The sequence below is a fragment of the Diceros bicornis genome, chromosome 8 (assembly GCF_020826845.1).
Source record: "Diceros bicornis minor isolate mBicDic1 chromosome 8, mDicBic1.mat.cur, whole genome shotgun sequence".
NCBI classification, from domain to species: domain Eukaryota; kingdom Metazoa; phylum Chordata; class Mammalia; order Perissodactyla; family Rhinocerotidae; genus Diceros; species Diceros bicornis.
In genome coordinates this window covers 4,475,384-4,501,255 of record NC_080747.1, presented here as the reverse complement: position 1 = coordinate 4,501,255, position 25,872 = coordinate 4,475,384, and the positions used below count along the sequence as shown (strand labels likewise).

Here is a 25,872-nt window from a genome sequence, read left to right as displayed (position 1 = left end):
CCCGCCGAGGGTCAGGATGGGCGTCGCTGTGCGTGCCCCGTGGGGCTCAGGAACAGCGGGTTCACCACCCTTGGGTGGCGTTTGCTGGCGTCAGAAAGAGAGGGTGGTCCAGATGGACGGGCTCCGGGAGGAACTCGCAAGTGCCAGGGGGAGCAGGGCTGGCTGTGACAGTGGCCTGAGGGACAGCTTCTCTCTCCTCTCTGGACCAGCTTCTGCCCGGGGGTACTCATTCATTCCCTCACAGACTCATCCACTCATTTCTGCATTTGCTCAATGGATATCGGGGAGCTTTGCTCCGTGCTAAGCCTTGAGGAGTTAGGCTGGAGCCAAGTGGAACATGTCCCCTCCTGCGTGGAGCTTCCAGCCCCGCAGCCTCAGGGACGGGCAGGTGGGGGAAGTCCAGAGAGACTGGCTTCTCCGATGGTGCCACAGGCTGGCCTTTTAGGGTGGAGGGCTCCTGGGCCAGACCTGGGTGATGGCACACCCAGGGGAGACAGGGGTATCCACATGTCCCGTGCTTGCAAGGCAGACGTCACAGGGAGGTGGGGGCAGGGAGGACACATGAACCAATGAAAGCCCTGGATTGGCCACAAGAGGCCCCTGGTTCTGCCACGTGCCATGTCAGGCGGGTCACTTGGCAGCTCTGTGCCTCAGTTTCCTCATCAGTAAAATGGGAACAATAGTGGTGGCCCCTCCCCATGGGGCTGTGTGGGGACTGATGAGCTGATGCCCATAATGTGCTGAGTCGGCACAGAGTAGGCGCCCGGCACCCCCTCACTGTGAGCCTGCTCACCACCAGGGCCCCCAGGACCAGAAGTGAGAAGATGAGACTGAGTGTGACGTGGGACCCGAGGGGCCATGGTGACAATGACGCTGTCACCCGTCCTCCCTTGGGCAGGGGTAGCTCGCAATCCTTGTGTCCTCGGTTGTTCCTGATCATCTGGAAGGACTCCTGTGGGCTGTGGGCTCAGGCGGCCTCAGGATGGGAGGAGACCCTTGGCAGTGGCTGGGCTGTAGAAGCACCCACTCACATTCCGGATTTTTTTCCCATCCAGATCTAAGCACCCGGAGCTATGGTAACACAGCAGCCACTGGAAGAACTGTTCCTAGATGTTTCACTTCCAAAGCTGTTAGCTGAGGACCCCAGAAGGGCATAGCATAATTTTCAGTTCTTTGAAACAACTTTTAATAGAAGTTTCTTCTGAAAACACGGACTTTCAGCCTAGAGTTACGAGCCCTGACTCTGATGTCACATCCCAGCTCGATGGCTTACGGGAGGTGTAGTTTGGGCACAGTATTTTTGCTCTCTCTTTAGTTTCTTCATCGTCAGAGGGGGATGATAATAGGAGCTGCCTGGTAGGGTGCCGGGACGTATAAAGAGAGCTGATGTGTGTAAACCGCATAGCCCAGTCCTCTGCACGTCGGTCACTGAGCTGACGTCAGGGAGTGTAGCCGTGAGAGCGGGGGTCACTTCTTGGTTCATCCTCCCCTTCGCAGAGGGAGCTGGCTGTTATCTCCTCGTGGTAGATCCGGGAACTGAGGAGCACCGAGCTTGACAGGTCTGAGCCTAAGGCAGAGGGGCCCTCCCGCTGCCAACTGCAGAGTCAAGGGTGTTGGCCGGGGCTCTGCCAGGGCTGACCCCTCGCTCCGGGCAAGCACGACCTTGGGTCCTGGCCATGGGGCCCAAGCTCTCATTCAGCTTAGTGGGTAAGGCGGCACCCGGAGAGCGACACTGTCCGCTGCACCAAGAGTGGAGGGTGCGTCCGATGGAAGAGGGCGACTTGTGAATGGATGGCCAGCCGGGGAGGGGCCTGCCCAGGGCGCTCGCCTCTGCCTGGCTTTGTGGCCTTAATCATTGTTCCTTTGGCAACGCCACCCTTATTTCTCAACACATGGTTGAGTGCTCATTGTACAGCAGGGGCTGTGCCCAGTACTGGGACATAAAACAGGACACAGTCCCCTCCCTCAGAGGGCTTGTTGTCTAGCGGTAGAAACAGACCCTGTGAGCTGTGTTGAGGGGGCAGGAAGCACAGGATCAGAGGGAGTATGCAGAGGGCATTGAACTCAGGGGAGGAGTCTGGGAGACTTCCTGGAGGTGGTGTCAATTGGACTGAGATCTGAAAGTTGAATTGGAATTAACCAAGGAATTAGGAGTGAGGGGCAGGGAAGAGGGTCCCAAGATGAGGAACAGCTTGTGTGAAGGCCCAGAATGGCTGGAGCTTAAACGAAGGGGGGTGAGCGTGAGTGGAGAGTCTCTGTGGAAGGGAGTGGGCTCAGTCATCGTCCACAGCGGCAGATCTCGTACACGTGGGCAGAAGTTACTAGGGGACAGAGCTCAGCCCACAGAAGGACCCAAGCACCACATTAGGGGATGAGCTCCCCGTCTCTCGAGGTGTGTGAGCAGAGCCCAGATGGCAGGTGCTTGATGAGGATGTGGGGTTGAGGATTCCACACCGGATGGGACCAGATTAAACAGACTCTGAGGTCTCTTCCAGCTGTCACACTCCAGCTCTCGAAATCTCCTGTGGCAACAGCAAGACTATAAAATATAAATCGACAGGTTAAAAATACGCTTGTCTCCCGCGCGTTCAGGCCCTGTCATTCTGCCTGGCTGCCTTCCTCCATCATCAGAGGATTCTGGCCTGACTCGGGCGGCCTGAGAGCCTTGCAGGAAAAAATTGCTTTGTTCCCGAGCGAGGCCAGGCCATCCCGCCTGCACTGACGAGGCTTCGATTTTTTTTAATCATCGCTGCCTCTAAAATGCACACCGTCTGGGCTCGGTTGACATCCCCCCCATATCTTCCCTGCTTTAATCACCAGGGTAAGAAAGATCAGCCAAACTGTGTCTGCAGCAGTCACGCCCCCAAGGATCGAGAGCGGAGAAAGTTCTGCTGGCGTGAAGGAGCCAAGCTTGGGCATGGCCAGTGTGGTGACCCCAAATTAACCAGGCTAACGGCTCCACTGGGAACCAGGGGGGTTCCCTTTTGCCTCCCAGGGTTCCCATGGCAACAGGAGTGTTGGGAGCAGCTAATAGGACCTGGCAGTGAGTGAAATTCAGTTTGACGTGCGGGAAGTGCAGAGGCTAGAGGGGTAACGGGCGGTAAGGCTCTCTTCCCGCCGGGTGGGCCAATCTCCATTTTCTTTTGTTGTTTGTACGTTTGTTTCAAAGAACTCTTGGGTGCTCTTAAACACGTTTATTTTCATTTTTATAAACAGTCGTCTTTTCTGCAAGACAGGCTATGAAAACAGCTTTGTTAAGCACGGCCCAGTGTGTCTGGAGAATAGTTTAACGACAACAAAAAAAAGTGTGCGCGCCGTCGATGATTTATGGACCGCCTCCAGCTGTCCCGGCTGTTCTCGGCCTTCCCAGCCCACTGTCATCGGCTCTGCCCTCAGCCCGCTCCCAGGAAAGTCACGACAGCACGACTTCCGGGGCCTGCTCCCGTCTTGGGCGCAGCCCCAGTGGCTGTTTCTGGCTGGGCTTCAGGTCGCTCTTGAAGGCGCCGGTGGAGACAAAGCGCCATCTTCAGAAGCCTTGCTGATGGGTTCTTTACTCTCCCCGGGACCACCGCCTCCCTGTCCCTTTCGCCGCAGTTTAGACTGTCCAGGGCTGAGTCTGAATTGTTCCCACCGAAGGGCAGCTACTGGGTGGACCTCACGGGACTGGGATGTTCCCAAAGTCAGTCTGAAGAGCAGAAGCGAGTTTTCAGAGCAGAAACAAGGCCCGTGTCTGAGCTCTGGTGCCAGGTGGCCGGAGCCCCCGGGGATGCCAACGGGGAAAGGCCCCGGGCAGCTGACACTCGAGAGACCCCAAATCCTGGGGGCTGGGGGTGTCATCATATCCTCTGTGAGAACCTTGAAACGCGCTGACTTCTGCCTCTTTCTTTCTGTTGCCATCACAGGTGATCTTAATCCTGACGAAGTATTACCATGCAGACATGGGGAAGGTTCTGGAAAGTTCCCTGTGGCGGTAAGTCAGCCCAAGGGTGGGCTTTTCTCCTCACACCCCGGCGCGTCTCCCGAGGCTGAGGGCTGAGATCCGAATGCCCACTGGAGCAGCCCCTGTGAGTTGGCAGACCTTTCTTTGTCTAGAAAATGCACACAGGAGAAGTTGAAAGCAAATGAAGAGTTTTGTCAGTGGGCACGGGCAGCGCCGGAGAGCTGACACCGATCAGAAAGCGTCTTTGCTTTCTTTCCTTTTCTTTCTGTTTCTCTCTCTCCCTTTTCTGCTCCCCGGAGGGAGGAAGAGGGTTCGCATTGTGAATTCAGGTCAGTGCACAATTTCCCTTCGCTTGTGCTCTGAACTTCAGACGCAGCTCCCGGGGCCATGAAATACACAGAGCCCGCTCATTGTTCAGGCGTTTTTCTTTCTTCCTGGCTCAGCCGAAGAGCTTGGTAAATAAATAACCCGCCGACGACGGGGGATATCTCTTTCTCTGTGTGATGTGACTTCAGTCTAAGATCATTAGGCAGCCCTTTGATGATTTAAGTGAGGTGGGAGAGAAGCAGGTTTTGAGAAACCATTTCGGTTATTATCATTCAATATTTACATCTGCTCCCCCAGGAAGGGGGAAGGAAGGTGCCCAGTGTCATGGGCTGGGTTTCAAAGCTTTTCTCAGGCAAGGATTCTGTTTCCTCTGTGCCCCGCTCACCGCTCCGCGTTCTCGGAGTGTTCAACCATTTTGGTTTCCAAGATGTGTTCCTCAAATAATAATTCATTTTTCTATTTGAAATCCATAAAAATACTAAAACCTGCTGATCAAGACTCCTGATTTGTGTGCAACCACCTTGAGTTGATTTATTTTCGGCTTTTGGCTTTGCTTTTATCTAAGGGGCTTGAGGGTTCCTTCTGTTGGTTCCTGTTGAGGGATTTTCGTGATGCTGGGAAAGTTGTGGACGTGGTAACCAGAGTTGGGTCCTTTCTTTGCTGTATAAGGAGCAGTGTTGTCTTGGGGCCAGCCGGCTTGGTCACCCTTGGTGCTAGTGAGGCCAAGGTTGGGGACAGAGCCTCCCACGCTGCCCTGAGTTTTTCTTCGCCCTCCAACAAAAGCGCCTGTCCCAGCCAGCCCCTCTCAGCTGTGGATTCACCTCCCGGTCTCTTCCTGCCTGCTTCCCAGTTCCTTCCAGCCTCAAGAGAAGGAGTCAGCGACGGGCCACGTTTCTACGAAGAGAACAGATGTCCTCCTGCCAGGACCCCCATGACTTTGTGTGTTGGTAGAGTGTAATTTCGTGCCTTGCAGCAGCTCCTTTACCAAGGAGACTTAGGAGGATTGCTCTCAAAAAGACCGCTCCAGGGTTGGATGAGGCCGTTCGTTGTTCGGAGCGAGAGCGGAAAATGGCATGAGCATTACAGTTCAGTGAAATCTCCTGGGCCGCTGTCTGAGGGTTTACGTTCCGGGAGTGGTTTCAGGGCGAGGCTCCTTGGGAAGGGCCGGCCCCTGGAGGGGCTCCCTCTTACCAGGCGGATGGGCCAAGGACAGGTCCCCTCGGCTACAAAGTGGGCAGAGGCACCTGAGTCTCCTCCTCCAGGCAGGAGTCCTCAGCTACCTCGCTTGCCCCAACTCCTGCGTGTCAGTCGAGCACTGAAGGGCCAGCGACCTTCAGCAGCACTCGCTGATCCATCCCGAATGCCAGGTTTCCTCCACTCCAGCAGCATCTCAGCGTGGCTGGCCACGAGGAAATGAGAGTCTTTTAAACGTTGTTTGAATAGCGAACGGTCCTTCCTGGTGTCATCTGTGCTTACACCGACAGAGTTGAGGGTGTAGTTAAAATTTGCTGGGGGTCCTTGTGGGGATGGTGGTGGGTGCGACTGACCTGGACCAGCCCCAGGGCGGGGGATCCAGCGCACCTTGTTGACGAGCTCCAGACTCAGAATTCCTCAGAAGCAGGCGGGGAGGCCAAGAGGCCAAACTACCCACCTCAGAGCTGCACCTCGGGGCTTCTCCTCCCGAGAGCCTCAGTCTCCTACCTGTGAAGTGGAGATAAAATACCCTTGAGTGCAAGGGTGTGAGGACCCAATGAGGTAACATATGAACGTCCCTAGAACGGTGCACAGTGTAAATTTAGTTTTTCTTCAAAGCAAAGGAACAGATTTTAATGTTCCCTGCTCCTTTCTCATCACTGTCTCTGTACCCAGACGTTTTCACTCTTATCAAAAATACGTGCAAAAGCCTTCGTCATTTCAAGAAAGTTCACCCCTGCCTCCACCCTGGGGCACAATTACTGTCTCTGTTTATCTTCTCTCCTGTATGCCGACGTGTTTATGTAGTGAGACGCAGGATCACGTTGTGCAACCTGCTTTCTTTCGCGCATCTCGCGTTTCCTGTTCTCCGTGCTGCACTGGGGCCCGCATCGTCATTTTTTTATGGCCGTGTACTGGCCCCTCGAGTTGATTCCTTCTGATACTTAGCTGTGATGCTGTCATAAAAAATTTAGGCCTGCAGTTTTCCTTTTCATTTTGTTCCCTGGGATGAATCTTGGGGAGTTGCATTCCTGAGCCAGAGAGTGTGAGCAGATTTACGTCTGCAGCACTGAATTCTTTTTCAGAAGGAATGCAAGCCTCCACCGGGGGCGGTGCCCTGCCTCCTGGCCGTATTCTTTCTGACGGCTTTTGTACAGTTTCCTAACCTAACAGGCCCAAACAGACCTCAGTGTTGTTGTAATTTGCATCCCTTTGATTCCTAGTGAGAGTGAGCAGTTTAGTGTTTAATTACTAATCGCGTTTCCTCTTACGAGCGCGTTATGTCCTCTCTACTTGGGGACTTGTGTGAATATTGTTCAGAAGTGTAAAGATTGCCATTGGTCTTTTGTCGGGATGCCACCCTACCCTTTGTCTGCTGTTTAAGGTCCGTGTAGGCAGGAGTTTGGCAGTGCCCGAGCCTGGAGAACACGAATTAAATGGGGTTGTTAAAGACATACTTATTGAACGTGCGCTGAACCTCCCAAGAATTCTCCTGTGTAATCGCAATAAATACATTTTTAATGACAAGTATGGTATTTACTTTCTGGAAGTGGCTCTCCGAAATCTAAGCTGAATGCATTTTTAATTGTCCTGCATTTCATGGGCCACATGTCAGCAGCGGCTCCCTCCCGGCTTCGGTGATCCAACCCGCTGCCCCTTTCTTCTAGGTCAGTGGTGTTCTCCACTCAGCCTCTGGGACCCTTTGATTTAGTGCTAGAAGGGGTGTGGAGGGAGCGAGCCCCTCCCTGCTGGGAAAATCGCTATCTGGCATCAGGGGTTGGAAGGCATAGAGCTGGTCCTCCACCTGCATCGCCCCTCCCAGAGCCGCCCAGGACCAATGGGAACCAGAGGAGCATCAGACCAGCCCACCCTGCCCTTGCCCGCACGTCCAGTTTGTGCCAGCGTCTCGGGGCTGCTGGAACGAATGACCACAGGCTGGGGGCTTAAAACAATGGGAATTGACTCTCTCACAGTCCTGGAAGCCTGAAGTCTGAAATCAAGGTGTGGGTGGGGCCACATTCCCTCTGAGGCTCTAGGGCAGGATCCTCCTGCCTCTTCCAGATCCTGGTGCTGGGGGCATTCCATGTGGCCGCATCACTCCAATCTCGGTCTCCGTCTTCCCGTGGCCTTCTCCTGTGTGTCTGACCTCTGTGTGTTCCTTATAATGACATGGATCATTGGATTTAGGGTCCACCTGGCTATGCAAGATGATCTCGTCTCAAGATCTCTAACTTGATTCCATCTGCAAAGACCCCTTTTCCACAGAAGGTCACACTCACGGTCTCCGGGGGTTAGGACATGGATAGATCTTTTTGTCACCACCATTCAGCTCACTGCACAGTCCTTCATCAAACTCTGGTGATACCACCTGGATCCGATTTCCTGAATGGCTCTTGCATCTGTGCCCGTCTCCTTGTCCCCTCAGCCATGCTCCCTCTCCGCCTTTCTACCCTCATGGGGTCCCAGAAGACTTCCCCAGCTCACCCCCAGCACTCCTCGCTCCCCCTCCAGGCCCCACTCCCTACAATGCTCCAGGGACTTGAGAGGTACACGCCCTCGGTGGCTTCTCGTGGCCAGCTGTGATCCCGACCCTCCCTGTCCCAGCCCAGGTGGGGGAATTCGGTGGGCAGAGCCAGGAGCTGCTGTGACCAGTGTAGAAGAACGCAGGCGCTCGTGGCGCCTCTGAGGCATTCACGTGCAATATGTGTCTACTGCACGACAGAGCTGTAGCGATGTTAAAATAAAGAGAAATAGTGTTTGAAATGTGAAAATCAGCAACAAAATGCTCTGTAGATGGCCCCCCACGCTCCACGTCTGTCTTGCGGGAGGATGTCACTAGGTTCTTCCCGTGGTTCGGGGCACGCACTGCCAGGTGCTGGAAAGTTCAGACTGATCGGGTGACCCGCAGGAGCTGAGGAGGCTCCCGGGATGCTGGACGTTCAGTCTGAAAACCGGGAGCAACTGCTTTTCCATTGCCACCTGAGCCCTCCTGCCTTTCTAGACCCTGTTTTCCTGATAGCGGCTCCGCCCGTAACTGTAGTTCTGTTTAAGTTCCTTGTGTGATTTGTGCTTCATACATAAAGATTAAGATTTTTCACACCCCTCCGGAACCAATTTTGGCCGCCTTGAGGGAGATATGGTCCCCAGTTGAAGATCCACATCCTAGAGAAGGGCTTCTCCCACCTTCGGGTGCCTGGGAATCACCGGGGGTCTGGTTACAGCTCAGATTCTGACCCCGGGTCTGGGCGGGCCTGAGCCTCGCAGTTGTAACAAGTTCCAGACGATGCTGATCTGTTGGTCCATGGAGCCCGCTCCGAGTGGCACTTAGCAGTGCCTGGCATCCGTGTCCCACCCCAGAGACGCACATTGGCTGGTTCTGGGCGACGGCCGGGGCGCAGTTTCAGGAGCTGCAGGGTGCTGCCGGCTAGCCTGGGCTGGGGTCCTGAGAGGCCCATTTGGTGTCTCTGCAGCCGGATCCCGAATGGCCAGTGAGGCTCAGCTGTCTCATAAATGCTCTAAAAAAGGTAAAAGCAAGCCATGGAGGGTTGAGCAGCATCCCATGTGTAGATAGCGGGGTCCTCAGCAGGAGGTAGTAAGAGTCACCTGGAAAGCTCTTAAAAAACACCACTGCCCAGGCCTTCCCTTGGAAGACGTGGCCTCAGTGTGGGATTTCTCAGAAGTCCCCAGGAGGGGCTGAGTTAGAGCACTTCTCAGACTTCCCTGGCACTCCAGTCTCATGGCCTGCATTTCTGACAGGCTCCCGGGGTCCACCCAGGCTGCTGGGCCAGGGGCCACACTTAGAGTAGCCAGGAGTTGGGCTGGTTCGGAGTGAGGCTTCCCAATGCACTTGGAATAACATCCAAGCCACACCCCCTGCAAAGACACTGTACCCGCTGGCCTCCACCCCACTCCCATCCCAGCTCCCGCCACTCTCCCCCTTCCTCCTCAGTCTCCAGCACACCAGCCTGCCGGCTCAACCTAGACCACGCCCAGCTCGGTCCACGTAAGGGCCTGTGCCTGTGTGGCTGCCTGCCCGCAGTGCACTTGGCATTGACTGCAGCTACTGGCTCCTCAGGGACATTCAGTCTCAGCATAAACCTCTTTTCCTCAAAGAGGCCACCCCACCACTCAGTGTGAAGTAGCCGCCAGGCATTCTTTATCACATCTCTAGTTGAGTGTGGGAATTCTTGTATACGGTTCCCCCCTCTCCAAGAACACACTCTGATTGAGGATGGGGATCTGTCCTGGGTCCACCTGATGATTGCTCGATGCCTACAACCTAGCACACAACTGGCACAGGAGGTGATGCTGGGCATTAGATGGATGGATGGATGGATGGATGGATGGATGGATGGACAGATGGACGTACAGATGGGCAGATGGATGCACAGATGGACAGATGGTGGATGGATGGATGGACGGATGGATGGATGGTGGTGTGGGAAACCTTGCTGAGACCTAGAAGACCCTTTACCTCCATGGGGCCAGCCGGGGTGGGGCGGGGCATGGGGGCCAGGAGCACAGAGTTGGCTGCGATGCTGTCAGACAGAGCAAGAGGGTCTGGGAGCATTCTGGGCTGGAGAGAAAGCTGACTTGGTCCCCCTCTCCATGTGCTGACCCTCTCTGTGTGACGCAGCCGCTGGGCCTGTCTGTGACCTCACACTGAGCATGGCTGTCGGGCAGAATGGATTTGAAGTGCCAGCCCCAGTCCCACAACCCAGCTGACACTGTACCTGCACCACCCCTGAACCGGCATGGCATGAAAGCCATGCCAGCCCTACAGTTCTGTCAGCACACATGACCCTGGACAGGACCTTCAGCTGGGGCAACCTTGGAGTACTGGGGGTGGGGTGGGTCTCAGGTTTGCCCTCAGAGTGACTTGGGGGGATCCCATCCCCTCTTTTGGGGTGGGCTGGGGTCCTCACTTTAATCACGACATCTTTAACACGTGCAGGAAGCACAGAACGTCATAGATGCCCAGGTACCCATGTGTCAGACACAAGCCAGGGCTCAGCAGGTAATCCAGGAGCTTCCTTCCTTCCCCGCCCCCGCTGCGGTCACGTTGGGGTCGTATGATCAGTCTGGGCCGGTGGATGGTGAGCAGGGATAATATGCATTAAGCTACTGGAATTTAGGGCTTCGGCTGTCACCGCAGCAGAGCCCCGTCTAGCCCAACACGGCTCTCTAGCTGTAGTAGATGTTGATTTTTTTCTGTTTGAGATCTCCAGCTCTTAAAGAAATACACTGTTACAGATTCTGGTCAAGCCTAACTCTCTCCCCACTCCCCCCACCCCCGCCATTGCTACCCAGCAGTAGCCACCATCTTGGAATGGGCGTGGGTCATCCCCAAGTATGCCTGATATGTTAGTACCCATGTGTGTCTGTCCACAGTCAGTACGTTCTACTGTTTGGTGTGTTTTAAAGACTGATACAAGTGGCACCATGCTGCCTTTTGGAATTTGATTTCTACTCCCAGTTTTGCTTTGGTCACTTATCCGTGGAGCACACGTAAGCTGGTTGAGTTGCACCTTCTTGTGCTGTGGGCATGCCACGACTTCTGCCCCCCAGAGTCTGCTGTTCCCGTCGGGGCTGCAGGAGCGTCCACACGTGTCTCCGTTCCTCTTTCTCTCCCTGTTGCCACTCTGTCTGCCAGTGACTGCTGCTCCAGACGTTTGGAGTCATCAGACTTGACGCGTCTGCATTCCAGTGGGTGTGAGAGTGTAGCTCACTGCTGTTTTCTCTTGCGTTCTCGTGATTCCTCGTGAGCCTGAACATACTTTCCTCTGTCTGTTGACTATTCAGGTCTCCTCTGCTGGGATTCGCCTGTTCATGTCCTGTGCCCATCTTTTTCTGTTGGGTTGCTGAACTGTTTCTTAAACCCTGCCTCTCCATCACATAGCCTAAGTCCTCTCAAGGACCCTTTGTTTTAAGACCCGTGTCCTCCGAATGTGTCTCGAGCTCGTACCACGTGCCGTTCATTCTTTCCCAACACCTTCTAAGAACAGTTCTTCCTAGGAATGTTTTTTTCTATGCTTCAAAGTGTGATTCTTAGAAGAGTGTTTCTGTGTATTAGTCAGCTATTGTGACAATAAAGCCGTGTGATAGCCACCCCCAAACTCGGCGGCATGCACCAAGCGCTTGTTCTCACAGCCCTGCTTGGCTGTGGTCTGGCGGCCTTGGGCTGGGCTTGGCTGGGCAGCTCCGCTTCAGGCTGCAGGTGGCTGGCCTGGGTCTGCTCCATCTGTGTTTGTTCTGGGACCCAAGCCTGGGGGGCCAGGCCACCAGGACGTGTTCTTCTCATGCGTGAACTGGAGCTCAAGAGCCAAGCCCATCCACACGAGCGCATTTAAGGCTTCTGCTCACATCACATCGGCTAGAATTCCTTTGGCCAAAGCAAGTCACGCCGTCAAGCCCAGCACCAGGGGCGGGGGGGGGGGCTGCAGTCAGCGGGGGCACGGGGAGTGGAGGGGGGTGAACGTCTGCTGAATGGCAGTTGAAAATATCACAGCTGGTCATAGGTGTTTCCAGAAAATACATGTTTTGTGGTCATATAAGTTTGGTAAACATACTGAGGTTGAAGAAAATCAATCAGGTTTCTTTGCAGCGGGACTCGTTGGAGTCTAACACGTCAGGACAGATCACACGTCTTCAGGAGAAGGTTGTGTGGCATTTCTCCATCTCATCTGACGCCATAATCTTTAATTTTTATTTTATTTAAATTTTATTTCATTTTAAATTTTAATTTAATTTTTATTTGCTGAATTTTATTTTATTTATTTTTATTTTATTTATAGATTTTAATATTTAAGTGTCATTTTATTTTTTTTCTGCTGAGCATTTCCTGGGACGGATTTTTCCGTGGAACACACTTTGGGAAGCTCTGTTCTGTAGATGTTGTGTTCCAGCAGGGTTGGCATTTGAGATTTTCACATCACTTCTGTTTACCTAGAATGTGGCTGTGTTGCCGCACCATTCTATTTAAAGTCAGAGTTGGGTCTATGTTCTATGGTGTCTCCCTCTCGCTCCATTTTTTTAACAAATAGGATTTCAGCGTGGTGTGTTGCAAATGTAGAGTCTGAGGAATCTGAGCGGTCAAACCACATCCATCACGGTCCTCCTGATAGTCACTGATGTGAAGAAGCATTGAGTCCTTCTCTGCAGAGGGTGACCACCCGGGGGCGGGGCTGTCCACACAGCTCATCCGTCCTCAGGGTGAGATGAACAGAGCCTAGCCGTGTGCAGAGCCCATGGGCAGCCCCAGTGGGTGTGTCACAGCGTGTCCCTCAGGGGCCCGAGTGTCAGGGCCAGCAAAGGACTGTTGTGCCAGTAGGGCCTTATAGCGAGATAACGTGGGGGCTCACAGCCACACTTTTCAGGTGGGAAAATGAAACACATGATATGCTTTGCCCTTTGGTGGCCTGACGGGAGCGGGGACTTCAGAGAGGAAGCCCCAGACTGTCGTGAGCTTTACCTATGGGCTAATCGCAGGCTCTGGGATTTCTCTGTGGGCGAGGCTGCTGCGTGGTCTGTGCCCCCAGAGGGATCTTGGTTTCAGTTCTGGCTCCGTAACTTACCTGCTGTGCGACCTCTCCGGGCCTCAGCCGTGCCATGAGCCTGAGCGCAGGCCTCGCGGTTACTCGTGAAGATGGCAACACATAACACACGGAAAACGCTTGGCACTTAGTAGGTGTCAGAGGTCCGCTTCCTTCCTCAGTCCATTACCTTAAAGGGTCTGGTTGGCTTCTCACCAGCTGCATCCTCGCTCCCAAGGCCAACCTTGCTCTGTGTTTGCCTTATCATCACCGTGGAGATCTGAGTTTGATTTAAACAAGACTTGGAGCAGATAGAGATCGAGAGAGGCACTTACTTAAAAGCTTTCAGGGTTTGAGTCTATTCAATAAGTAATTCAATTTGAATCAACAGTTTGATGAGGTCAGGCTCCGAGGTCTTGAGGTGCCTGTAAAATGCCCTGGGACAAGATCTAGGGTGGCTGAGAGGTCACGAGAAGTTTGAGGAAATCCCTCAGCGTCCCTAGCCCCCAAGCCTCTTCTCCCTCCATCTTGACTCCAATTCCTGCCTTTCCTCAGGTCCTGGCTCCCTCTGTCCCACCCTCTGAGGACCCCTTCCTGTCACTGGTGGTGACTATCTTCTCTGCCTACTGAACTTCTCTCCCTTCCTTTTCCCCCTTCCCTTCCTCCCTCTGTCTCTCCCATTCATCCTTCCATCTCCATCTATCCATCTATTCTCCATCTATCCATCCATCCATCCATCCCTTATTCACACATTCATCATCTATCATCCATCCATCATCCATCCATCCATCCATCCATCCACCCACCACCTATCTATCCATCCACCTATCCATCCATCCGTCCATCCATACACCCACCCACCCGCCTATCTGTCCATCCATCCATCCATCCATCCATTCATCCATCCATCCATCCTCCTATCTGTCCATCCATCCACCCATCCATCCACCCATCCATCCACCCATCCATCCATCCATCCATCCATCCATCCATCCATCCATCCACCTATCCATCCATCCATCCATCCATACACCCACCCACTCGCCTATCTGTCCATCCATCCATCCGTTCATCCATCCATCCATTCATCCATCCATCCATCCTCCTATCTATCCATCCATCCACCCATCCATCCACCCATCCATCCATCCACCCATCCATCCACCCATCCATCCACCCATCCATCCATCCATCCGTCCATCCTCTATCCACCCATTCATCATCCATCAGGCATCCACCTATCCATCCATCCACCAATGCATCCATCCATCCATCCATCCATCCTCTATCCACCCATTCATCATCCATCAGGCATCCACCTATCCATCCATCCACCAATCCATCCAACCCCCATCCCTCCATCCAGGCTCTGAGTTTGAGTAAGCTCTGGTAAATGACCCCCAAGACTCACAGTTTTGTGGGGAGTACAGATAAGCAAACAACCCATGATGATGGTATGGGGCTGAGAGAACCAAGGAAGCACTAGACACCTCTATTCTGGTGAGTAGAGGAAGTGGTAGTCAGGGAAGACTTTCTGGAAGAAGATCCAGCCCCAGTCCTGGGGACCACAGTCTCCCTCTCTTCCAGGGCAGCTCTCCCTACACAGTACGGTTCATGTTGTTATGGCTACAGTGGCTTCTCACATGTGCTCAGCCTCACCATCCGCAGCATCCATCCTGCCAAACTCTGTCAAATCCATGTGCAGCAGATACCAAAAATCCTTCTGTAACCCAAGGCTGCATTCTAGAAGTGCAGCTGCCGGCTTTGGCAGGTGATGCGAACATTCTGGCCTTCTCATCCTAGTCAGGCCCAAGTCCTGGCTTCCCGGGTGGGACCTACCCCTAGGGAGCCACATCCCGCCTCCACTCATGCACATGTCCTGTGCCATCGGTGGTTTCCTCCCTCCCTCTCCTGCATCCTGCTCCTCTGCCTCTGTTGCTGCAGGCCAGAGAGGCCACCCCCAAGCTCTAGAAGAGTTCTCGGGGAAAAAACAGACACGAGCAGAAAGTCCACAGGTTCCTGGGTTCTTCCAAATGGCCCTGGCAGCTTCTGCCCCGAGCGAGTGCTTGTTCTGAATTTAGCTTTCCGACTGTCTGCAGGGAGAGCTGGTTTCTCTTCAGCGGTGATGACGGCCCAGCCCATGCAGGCGACCCTGTACATTTGGACAGCACAGCTCCCCAATCCATGTGATCATTTCACATGCTTTTTTGAGAAACGGGAGACAGATGCTCACAAGGAGGGGCAGCCTGTGAATTTTGAGGTGATCTGATTCTTAGGCCTGCATTTAGCCGAGAACCATCTTGTTGGTCCTTGGGACACTTGCGGATTCTCCCTCTAGAGTCTTGCCCACACCCTGTCCTTGGCAGGGGATGCCCTTGCAGGCCTCTGCACCCCCACTGGGCCTTGGCAGCAGCCTCCTCAAGGACTCTCCTGCTTCCCCTGTCCCCTGTCCCTGCAGTGCTCAGATGCCCCCTCTCCACCCCCACCCCGGCTGGGCCAGGCGCCTCCTCTGGGCTCCCCAAGACCCTCGCCCACAGCCCCTGCTCATCTCTTCTGGGATCTGGGGTTTCCTCTGTTCTCTGCACCTGGAAACTCTGGAGCAGACATGAGCCCAGGGGTTTGCTGATCTGAGTCGAAATCCGCAAAGCACCGCTCGTGAATTCAGTGGTAATCCCTTGCATTTCCTCAAGACAGGACGCTGTATGATGCCATTAACCCTTTTTAAAAATGTTCTTGATAAGGGTGTTGCTAAACTCATCTCCAGAAAATTCTCCCTAAAAAATACCTTATTTTTAAAAATTATAATACATGATCATTGTAGAAATTTTGGAAACTATAAAATAAATGAGGCATAAAAACAATCCCGTGTTAACCCACTTTATGAGATTACAACTGTTAATATTTGAGATGAATATCCTCACTAGTCTTTTTATGATGCAAATATATACGTGTTTTATAAATTTTGAATCCCAATTTAATATTATGTATTCAACATTTTCCTACGCTCCTACATATTTTCAAAACCACTATTTTTAGTGGCCGTATAACGCACTCTCAGCTGAAGGAGGTGTTATTTATTTAACCAAATCCTCATTTCAGACATCTGCGTCCTTTTCAGTTTTCACTAACGTGAGGATGTACAGAAAGCTGTGGTGAATGGCCTCGTGTGTTTGTTGTTCCCCCATCTCGGATTCTTTTCTTGGGATGAATTCTGAAGCGTGGACCTTCTCTCCTGCATATCGGATTACAGTGTACCGGGATCTCAACGTGTGTTTGAGTGTGTGCAGGGTTTGTCTCCGAGGCTGTGTTGATGGTACTGGGGAGTGGAGAAATTAAAGAGCCGTTTAGACAAGAGGAAAGAAGAGAACTGTGAGGAGACCTGCCTCCTTTCCTGCGAATTACCTCCAGCGGAAGGAGAGCCTTCGGCAGCAGGACAGGGTTGCGGCCACCTGTTCTGGAAATTCCGTGAGTGGATGGAGGCTTCCTACCTTGGCCACCCCAAGCCCCAGTCGTTTACAGTTGCTTCCCGAGGTCCTGCAATGTGTCAGGCATGCTGCAGGCATTGAAGATTCAGAATGAACAGAACCCCGGGTGTTTGCCATCCAGGACTGCATCAACCTGTGGGAGAGCAGAGAGTCCAAGGTGGCGCCCTACAGTATGTGCGCTGTGATGCACAGCCGAGCCTCAGGGCATGGGGTGCCCAGGCCTACCCCAGGGCATGCTGGGACAGGGTCCCATAAGAGGGACCTTGGAAATGGGTTCTGAAGGATGAATGGAAGTTCACCAGGCAGAGAAGGAGGGCAGGTGAAGCAAGGGAAGGCAATCTAGGCGGTGGGAGCAGTGAGGCAGTGGTGCAGAGGCCGGGAAATGCCCGGGGTTGGGAGAAAGCCATGGTCAACAGCCAGGCTGGTACACAGGATTTATTCATTTTCTCTTGAAATGAATTACCACAAACTTAGTGGCTTAAAACAACATAAATTTATTAGCATACAGTTCTGGAGGGCCTAAGTCTGATATGGGTCTCACTGGCTAAAATCAAGGTGTTGACAAGGCTGCATTTCTTTCCTGAGACTCTAGGGGACGTTCTTTTCCTGGCCTTTTCCAGCCTCTAGAGGCCTCCTGCTTTCCTTGGCTCGTGGCCCCCTCCTCTGTCTTCAAAGCCAGCAGTGTTGCCTCTCTCTGCCTCTTCTTTTGTTTTCCCGTCTCTTTCTCTGACCGTAGCTTGGAAAAGGTTCCCCCTTGTAAGGACCCATGTGATTAGATTGAGTTTATTTGGATAATTCAGGACAATCTCCCCATCTCACAGTTCTTAACTTAATCACATCAGCAAAGTCCCTTTTTTCCATAAGGTGACATATGCATAACCTCTAGGCTTTAGGATGTGGATATGTTTGGGGGTCCATTATTCTGTTGACCACACAGGGCATGAAGGCATCCAGAGATGGTGGCCCTTAGGTTGTCTCTGTGTCTTTGGCCAGTTGAAGGCCTGACTGGGGCACCAAGATTGAACACAAGATATTAAGACACGTTTCCAGATGATTGAATTCTGTAAACATTTCTTGAGCATCCTCTTTGTGCTAGCACTTTGCCAGGTCTTAGGATTGGCCAGGAATGAGACGCCAAACTTGTCAGAGAGGAAGAGACTGATGGGGGACCAACATCTAGTGTTGAGGATACCACAGGAGAGGGTAATTGGGCATATCAGAGAGGGCGATGTCTGAACTGGGATTTGAAAGACGAATAGGAGTTTTCCGGGCAGACAGGCAGGGGGAAGACATTCTAGACAGAGGAGATGTTATGTGAAAAAACACAGAGGCATGAAGCACCTGGTGTGAGAGGAATCCTGAGAAGCTTGGAGTGGCTAAAATGTGAGGTGGGCAGAGGATGGTGGGAGGGTGCTGGTGAGTCCCTCGAGGGTTGGACCAAGGAGGCCTCGTGTCAGCCCCAGAGCATCAAACTCTATCCTATAGGTGTGGGGAGCTCTGCGTGGGTTTGTGGATTCAGGCAAGCACATGGCTGCAGCATGTGGAGGGGACAGCGAGGATGCAGTCTCGGGGTGTTGGGAGGTACAACTTAGGCCAACGGGCAAAGCAGAGCACGGAGGCAGGGATGGGGTATTTGACAAGATGCTGGACCGCAGGCCTTGTTCCTCCTTGCCCTCCGGGAGCCCATGAGAGCAGAGTCCCATTCCCTGTGGCTCTTGGGAGGGGCTGAGTCTGGGGGGACCCCAAATGTCACATTCTTCCCTCACACACAGCCCGCGCCCCCTCCCTCCTATCCCTGCCATCTGCAGAAGCCCAGAGCCAGGTCCCCTGCCCTTCGCATTCAAGTCTCACTCTGCCCTGGAGATTTACTGCATTTCAATAAAACTCCCTGAGTGGGAAACATATGAGAAAACTGTCTTTGTTTTCTATTATGTAATAAACCTCGCCTGAGTGTGCTTTGAAGGATGGAGCCATAAACCTGTTTACAGGGCGAGCAGCATCCGGGGAATGTGCCCGCGGCGAGTGGCATCGAGGGTTCCCGCGCGGCTGTTCATTACTGGAGCCGGGGACAGGCGCTCCTCCCCTCTGAGCCCTGGTTCCTTGGCTGCAAAAGGGCGCTGCCTGATTGAGTGCCAGCCTCTTGGTGAAGTTTGCTTGGCACAGGGTCCAAGACGCGTAGCTGTTTTTGTTATGCTATGAATGTTATTTTCTTCTGGGGTAAAGACTAATGTTTGTTATATTAGGGAGAACTATGGGCACCTAATCTGGGTGTCCCAGCTCTGCCATTTATAGGTGACCTTAATGGCCTTATAGTGACCGTAGGCAGGTCACTGGCTGTTTCTGAGGCGATTTGCCCACCTGTAAGTGGGTCTGTGTCCTCCCAGAGCTCTGCTGAAGAGGGGCAGCAGGTCCTGGGGGGCGCTTTTCGAGGAGCTGCTCTTCTTGGGTGTGACCCCTGACCTCCATCACCACTCCTGACCTCTGCTCCCCGTGGTCCCTGCCCTCAGGCCACTACCAGTCCTGGAGGATTCAGAGAGGGGGTAGCCCTTTCCAATTCGGTGGGGAGTGAGCGGGAGGAGGGCCCGGAGCCAGCCTTGGGTGGGAGGGCTCAGTGGAGGCTCCAGGGCTCTGGGGAAGGGTTGGGGGGCCCCAAGGGGCTCGAGTGCTCTCAGTGCGTCTGCAGCTGAGAGCACAGGAACATACGTAGGAATAAGCCAGTGGAAAGTTGGAAGGATCCCAGAAGAAGCTGAGCTTCGGAGCAGGTTTCACATAGTCAGACAAGTATGAAGTGCCTACTAGGTGCTCTGCCGTGCCATTAGCGGAAGCCCTCACCCAACTGAAACACCGTCACTCCTCTCTCCTCCTCCCATCACCCTCCTGCCCCCACCCCCTTCCTTCAGCAAGTTTCTCTGAGCACTTAGCCTGTCCCAGGTGCCCTCCTAGACCTGGGAGTCAGAGCTGAAGGAGAGAGAGCCGGCCTCTGCTCCCATGGGGCTTACGTTCTAGCCAGGAGGCAGACAGGTGGCCAGGCGATGCCCGCACGGTGATGGTGACGGAGGAGCTGTCCGTCGTGGGGGAAGTGCACGGGAGAGCACAGAAAGGAGCAGAGCTAGACTAGGGATGAGCCTGGCTGCCCTGGGGACATGGACCCTGATGGAGGCCTCAGAGTGCACCCCAGCTAGAGCACAATTAGGGGAGTATTTCGGACAGAACGAGGACCCATGCAAAGTCCAGGAGGAGGGAGAGTGGGACGAGTTTGAGGAACAGGTTGGGTGGGACGCTGAGTGCACAGTGGGGCCTGGAGGGAGGCAGGGGTGTGGAGGCCGGCAGAGGCTGGGATCTGGGACTCCGTCCAGGGACGGCCTTTCTACAGCAGAGGTCCTCATGGGGACTGGGTGGTCATGGACACTGCGGGTAGCAGAGGAGACTGTGTGAGCCTTGTTGGGGAGGAGGGGCAGGGCGACAGGTGCTAGAGAAAGGGTGGCCTCTGAGGTCACACAATGAGCATCCTCGGGGGGTGCAGGGGGAGTCAGGAGTCACGTGGTCCTGGGGCCTCTTCTCAGACCCCGTCTGTCAAACCCCGCCAGTCAAACAGAGCTGCAGTGGGTCCCTGGCCCGCCAGCCAGGGAGGGGCCGGCCCCCGGCAGGTGTTCACCATCACTGCTGTCAGGTTCGCTTTCCTCCTTGGAGAGGGAGCGTCAGGCCGGTTCCAGTTCCCTGGAGCTCAGGGACCCTACCTCTGCTCTGCTCCTTCTCTGGCCCAAACGGTATTTGATTTTAATTTCCTGCTGGGTCCCCACGCAGGCTGTTGGCTGAAGGCGCGTGGAGGGCGCTGGGCTCTGTGCTGCGTCAGAGGGAGCAGCCCCGACCCTGCACCACCTCCTCATGCGTTTCCCAAGAGCTTCCCTGTTCTCACAGCTTCTCCATCCCTTCCTCTCTTCTCCTGAAGACTCATGAGAGGGGGCTGAGAGCATGGGCCTTCAGACCTGAGATGAGCTCCAGTCCTGGCTCTGTCTTATTAGCTGTGTGGCCTTGGGAAAGTCACTTCCCCTCTCTGATCCCAGGTTACCCCAACTGTAAAATGGGGGTAATAGTATGGCCTGCGTTGTTGGGTCCAATGCCTGGCTCACAGGAGCATCAGGAGATGTGGGCTGTGACGTCACCGTCATCCTTCTTCAGCAGCATTGTTGCCCTTGGCGACGGCAGAGTAGAGGGGGTGGACCACCGAATCGACCCCGCGTCCTCTGTGCAGCGAATGTGGTCTCCACAGCCACGGGCCCAGTGTCTCTCTCCACAGGGCAGTGGGGACAGCCAAGTTACTATGCCACAGTCCTGGCTCTCGAGGGATCTGGAGGCTCTGCCACCATCTCCTGTCCCCACCTGGATGACGGTCGGTGCTGCCATCATCTCTCTCCTGGATGACATGCCAGGCTCCACTTAGTCAGAGGTCAGCTTAATGCCACCTCCTCAGAGCCCCCACCCCTGACAGCCCGTCTCAAGTAGCCCTCCCATTAGACGCTGTTAGTGCATGCTGTTGCCTCTTTGTTGCGTTGATCGTAATCTCTCAGGATTTAAATGCATTATTTGTAATGATGCTATCTTAATGAAATTTTCATTTCTAAGCATTGGTATGATTTATTTATATATGACTTGTCTCTCCACCTCATTAGGCCGCAGGCTTGAAGGAGCCGCAGGCTCGAAGGAGCAGCAACCTTGCCTGTGTGGTCCACTCTTGTGTCCCAGTGCCTAGAACAGCGCCTGGTGCACAGTGGGTCTGCCCATGGAGTTGCAGGCAGAGAGACTGGATGTTTTGTTAGGCTGGTCTGTGAGCCGCTCCAAGTGGGGTGTGTGGGGTGGTGGGTGGGTCTGTTTCCTGCCTGGGACCAGCACCCACCCTCACCCAGTGCCGGGCCTGTCTTGAGGCAGAGTCTGCTCAGGGAGACCTGAGCTGCCCAGTGGTCATCTCCGGGGTGTAAGGCTTTCTTTAGCTGCCTGGATTCTGGAGCTTTAGGAGCAGTGGTGTATGCTGGTAAATGTTTAACAAGCAGGACGCCAGGAAAAACCCTGATTTGTAGTGCTTGCCAGCATCCATGGTGTAAATTCTCCCCCATGGCTGATTTCAAGCCACTAACGTGAAGTCACTGGACAGAGTGGGGAGGAGGTGTGCACCGTCGGCTCCAGCCAGCTGGTGGGAGGGGTGCAAGGTGCTGCCAGTGCACAATTGTGTAGGAAGATTCCAGAGTCCTCCAGCCTTCTAGGAGCCTGTGGGTCTACGAACAGCTGGCTGGGAGGATGCTGCTGGTCCAGCAGAGCAGATGGCATGTTGCTGGCTTTTCTCGGGACCCTTGGCTGCTGGTACCCCTGGCACCCCTGTTTTTCCTGGTTGTGTGTGAGGAGGAGGTCATGGGAGCTGAGGTGTCAGACTCGGCTTCTGGTTCTTTCTTCTGAACAATGGGGTAAGAAGCACATCTCCCTTCAGAAAACCCTCTGACAGGGGAACGCCAAGGGCAGAAAGGATCGGAGAGCTCTCTGTCTTCAGGACATCCTGGACATCCAGGCCAGAGCACCACGTGACCCCAAGATGTCCCTTTGCCTCTCTTGGCCTCTCTGTCTTTGTCCGCCCAGTGTGGACACTGGCCCTGCCTCTTGGCTGCAAAATCCTGGTCTACACAGCCCTTTGACCTAGGTGGGGAAACAGAAGGCCTAGCACTCCCACCTCCTGGAGGTACAGGCGCTGTCTCCTGGGAGAGCTGGTGGGGCGCTGTTTGCTCCATGTTGAGTGTGGGATCAGCAGGTGGATGGAACAGACCCCCCTCCCCTGACCTTGGCCTCCTTTGTGGGACTGGCTGCTGGGGGCCCCGGGGATGCGTGGGCAGGTGAAGGTGGAATGCACGTGACCCCTCTCCTGCTGTCTTCATTCGTTCACATTCCAGAGTGTCAGATTCTTCTAAACTAAAATCGCCGACAATCCGCACAGCGATGCAAGATCCTTAACATTTTCAGTTTTGCCGAATGCCCCCCACCCCTGTCCCTCGATGACTGTGCAGTGACCGTTGGCTGCGGAGTCCCACAGGACTGGCCCGAGTGGCCTCAGCTTCTCTCCATCTCTGTGGAAGGCACCTCTCTCCCTTTCTGCTGTCTGTGGTTTCCTAGGTGTCCCTCCCCGTGGGAAGGTCAACCTGAGAAACTGGTCTGGGAGTGGGGAAACTTCGCCTGACTTGGCGGCCACTCCCACTGCCCTAAGTAGGTGGCTCCCTGATACGTAATCCCCTCCTGATCAGGGCCTACAGGGATTCCAGTCCCTCCCTGGGCTTGGTGAGGGCTCAGAAAGAAACATTCAAGCCTTCTGAGGCATCAAATAGGCCAGGCCTGATCTCAGGCTGTTTGGATTGGCCAGAAGAGGACTTGAGCATAATGTTACTGAGCTGTCAGCATTCAAGAATTTCGAGCTCTCCCACGAGCAGCCTGGGGTTCTGACCCCTGGAGGAGGTGAAGAAAGGGTGACAGCGGGGCACATTCTCCCAGGGCCGCCGCACTGCCGCCTAGAAAGGGCCTGGGGTCGGCCGTTGTCCACGACCCCTGGACCCTGGGAGTGTATGTGCTATGTTCCCATCTAGTCCAACCTCTTCCCGTTACAGGAGGGAAACAGGCGTAGACGGGAGGTGGTCCAGTCCTGTAGAGTCAGGCCCGGCGCCCAGGCCTCCAGAGGGGTACCCCTTGGTCCTTTCCCCGCGGGCCTCAGGAACAGAAAGTGCGGTTTTCAGTCTCCACAGCTTGTTAGTCATCGCGCATTCCCCTGAGGAAGACTCTCCCTTCAGACGCCCCCGGGTGCGGCTGCACTGGCTGCAGACCCGGAGTGGACAGTGGAGGCCAGGGCCCGTGTGTGTCCTGGGGAGAACTCTCTGGGTCGAGGCTGCTGTTCCTGAGACATCTTACCCCACAATTGTGAATGAATAACTGGGGCTGGCTGGTGGCCCCGAGCCGGTGGAGAGCCCGAAGGCTGCGCTGGCCTCACCGGCCAGGGGTCACGTCCAGCTCTTGAAAGGACCTGCCCTGCACACACCGCTTACCCGAGGGCAGCTCGTGTTTGCAAAGTGTCATAGACGCCGCTTTCTGGAGGGAAACTCAGACATCCTTCTTCAGAGAAGGGAAGGTTCCTTCTCTCTCTGTCTCTCCTTCTTTCTCTCTCCCTTCCTCTTTCTGTCTCTCCCTCACTTCCCCTCCGCCCCCTTCCCCGCTACCCCCACCCCTGTGTCTATCAGATTCTCCCAGTCAACTGATAATTTAGATTTGACTTGGCGGGCAGGCGTTTCTGGGACCATCCAGGACAGGCCATCAGTGGTCCCCTGACCAACAGACTCTTTCAGGCCGAGCTGGTGAACTCAGGCCACGTGGGTGGTGGGCCTGGGGCCGGGTTCCCAGTGTTCTCCGAGCTGCAGGAAGCTGCAGTGGGTCAGCTCAGGGAGGAGGTCGGTGTCAACTTGATAACAAGTTTTCAGCGGCTTGGGTGTGCCCAGCCCGGGCGGAGCTCTGACACGGTTCCTTGCTAATCCTCGGACAGATCCCATAGGAGGGGTACCTTTATGATCCACGCTATACTCACAGAGAAACTGAGGCTCCGAGTTGTTCACTAACTCGCCCGAGGTCACACAGCTGTGAGTGGCAAAGCCGGGCTCGACTGTGCCTGCACACTCTCTGCTCTGCTGCATGGCCGCCAGGACTCCCTGTCTGTTCCAGAAGTGTCCCATCGTGCTGAATTGGGCCTGGACCCCAATGACAGTGGGGACACGGTGAATCTGGGGGGTTTCAGAGCAGTGGGGCAACAAGGGCAGCCTTCCTGGGGGAGGCCATGGGAGCTGGGCCACCCAGATAAGGAAGGTCTCAGTGGTGACCGGAGCGGGGACGTGGGGCCGTTTCTGGGCCCAGCGTGATGGGTATAGTGAGCATCGGACACTGGTGGCCTCCGGCACAGCCTCTTTACACTAGAGCTTGGGTTTGGAGCATTCTAGATGTCCTGAGGAGAATTCTGACACAGTCTGAGTCTCGAGGGTAGTCCTATGGGCGACCATGTCCACGTGGGGTGCATGAGGCTCTACTTAGGGCCTTTTGGTCAGGGAAGAACAGGTCTTTTGTGGGTGCAGCTCAGGCCCCTGCAGGCCTCTGAATGATCAAACGAGGCTGTGTTTCACCCCCTCCCTGGCGTTGGAGCCAGACCCTAAATGCATCTAAGCTTGGGCTGGGGCCCTGAATCCCACGGCAAGGCCCCAGGCATGACACCCTCCCTGTCTGGGCCTCAGAGGTTTGGCACGTCTGTGAGTGTGCTGGGCTGGGCGTCTCTAACGTCCTGTCCTCACCAGGGTTTGATGCCCTGGCAAAGTGAAGCAGAAAGAAGGTGACACAAGGCTGGGTCCTGGCCTCCTGCATCCCACCTCGAGCTCCTGCGGGGGCCGGATGGGCCACAGCGCCTGAGTGGGGGCGTCAGTGGGGGGAGGAGGGGCCCGGGACCTGGAGCGTGCCCACGATTCAGGGACCGTGCGATGCTGCCTCTGGCAGTTGACCGTCATGGGGGGCACAAATGGTGGCTAAGAGGGGCAAGGTGCACTCACCCGGGGGTCTGCCTGGAGGGCTGTGTGGGGAGGAAGCCTGTGCACACCCGGGCCCAGGCCAGCTGTCAGCTGTGGGCCCTCAGGCCGCAGCCCGTCTGGCCGCGGCTTCGCCCAGGCCATGGAGGGCGCTCTTGCCCTGGAAAGGCAGTTGGAACTGAGCAGAACAGATTCGCTTTCACTCATTGAGGGATGGAGTGGCCATATTTTATACCCAGGAGGTCCGGCCGTGGCTCCGATTTCTCACAAACATCTGACTGCGTGGCGACATCCAGCCTGGGGTGTCCCTGCCCTCAAAGGGCGGACCAGAGGGAGGTTTAGCCTGAAAATGATGTCACCTGGAGCCAGCTTTCAATCATTCATCTGACAAACACTCGCAGAGCCCTGTCCTAAGCCAGCTCTGTCCCAGGAGGTGGAAACAGAGTGAGGACCTCCGAGGCAACATGGAGTTCATGTGCACCGGTGGGAGACAGGCCACAAACAAGATAATAGGGGACGTCAACAGTGTGTCCCGTAAGCGGCTAAGGGAGAGAGATAAGCTGGGAGCAGGGGTGGAAGTGTTGGGCGGGGACCAGACCTGACCTGACCTCACTGGGAGGGACGTGGGGGCAGAGTTCTGCTGGAGGAGGGAGCCTCCCAGAGGACTGGGCTGCTGCGATGAGGATAGACTGGGGAGGGGATGGAGGAGGCAGGACCCCCCACTTGAGTCCCAGTGAGCCAAGGGGCTGGTTTATAAGTGCTTCCACTCCAGGAGTTTTCAGAGTTGCTGGGGCCATTTCACAGGCACGGAG

At 54.8% G+C, this 25,872-nt stretch overlaps 1 protein-coding gene across 1 annotated transcript in view; it reads left to right on the top strand.

Moving 5' to 3' along the window:
• The window catches only part of SORCS2 (sortilin related VPS10 domain containing receptor 2), a 516,528-nt gene that overhangs the window by 201,534 nt on the left and 289,122 nt on the right, over positions 1-25,872 (top strand). The window contains 1 exon segment of the mRNA XM_058546667.1: positions 3,903-3,970. Within this exon segment, the coding sequence (XP_058402650.1) occupies positions 3,903-3,970 (68 nt within the window).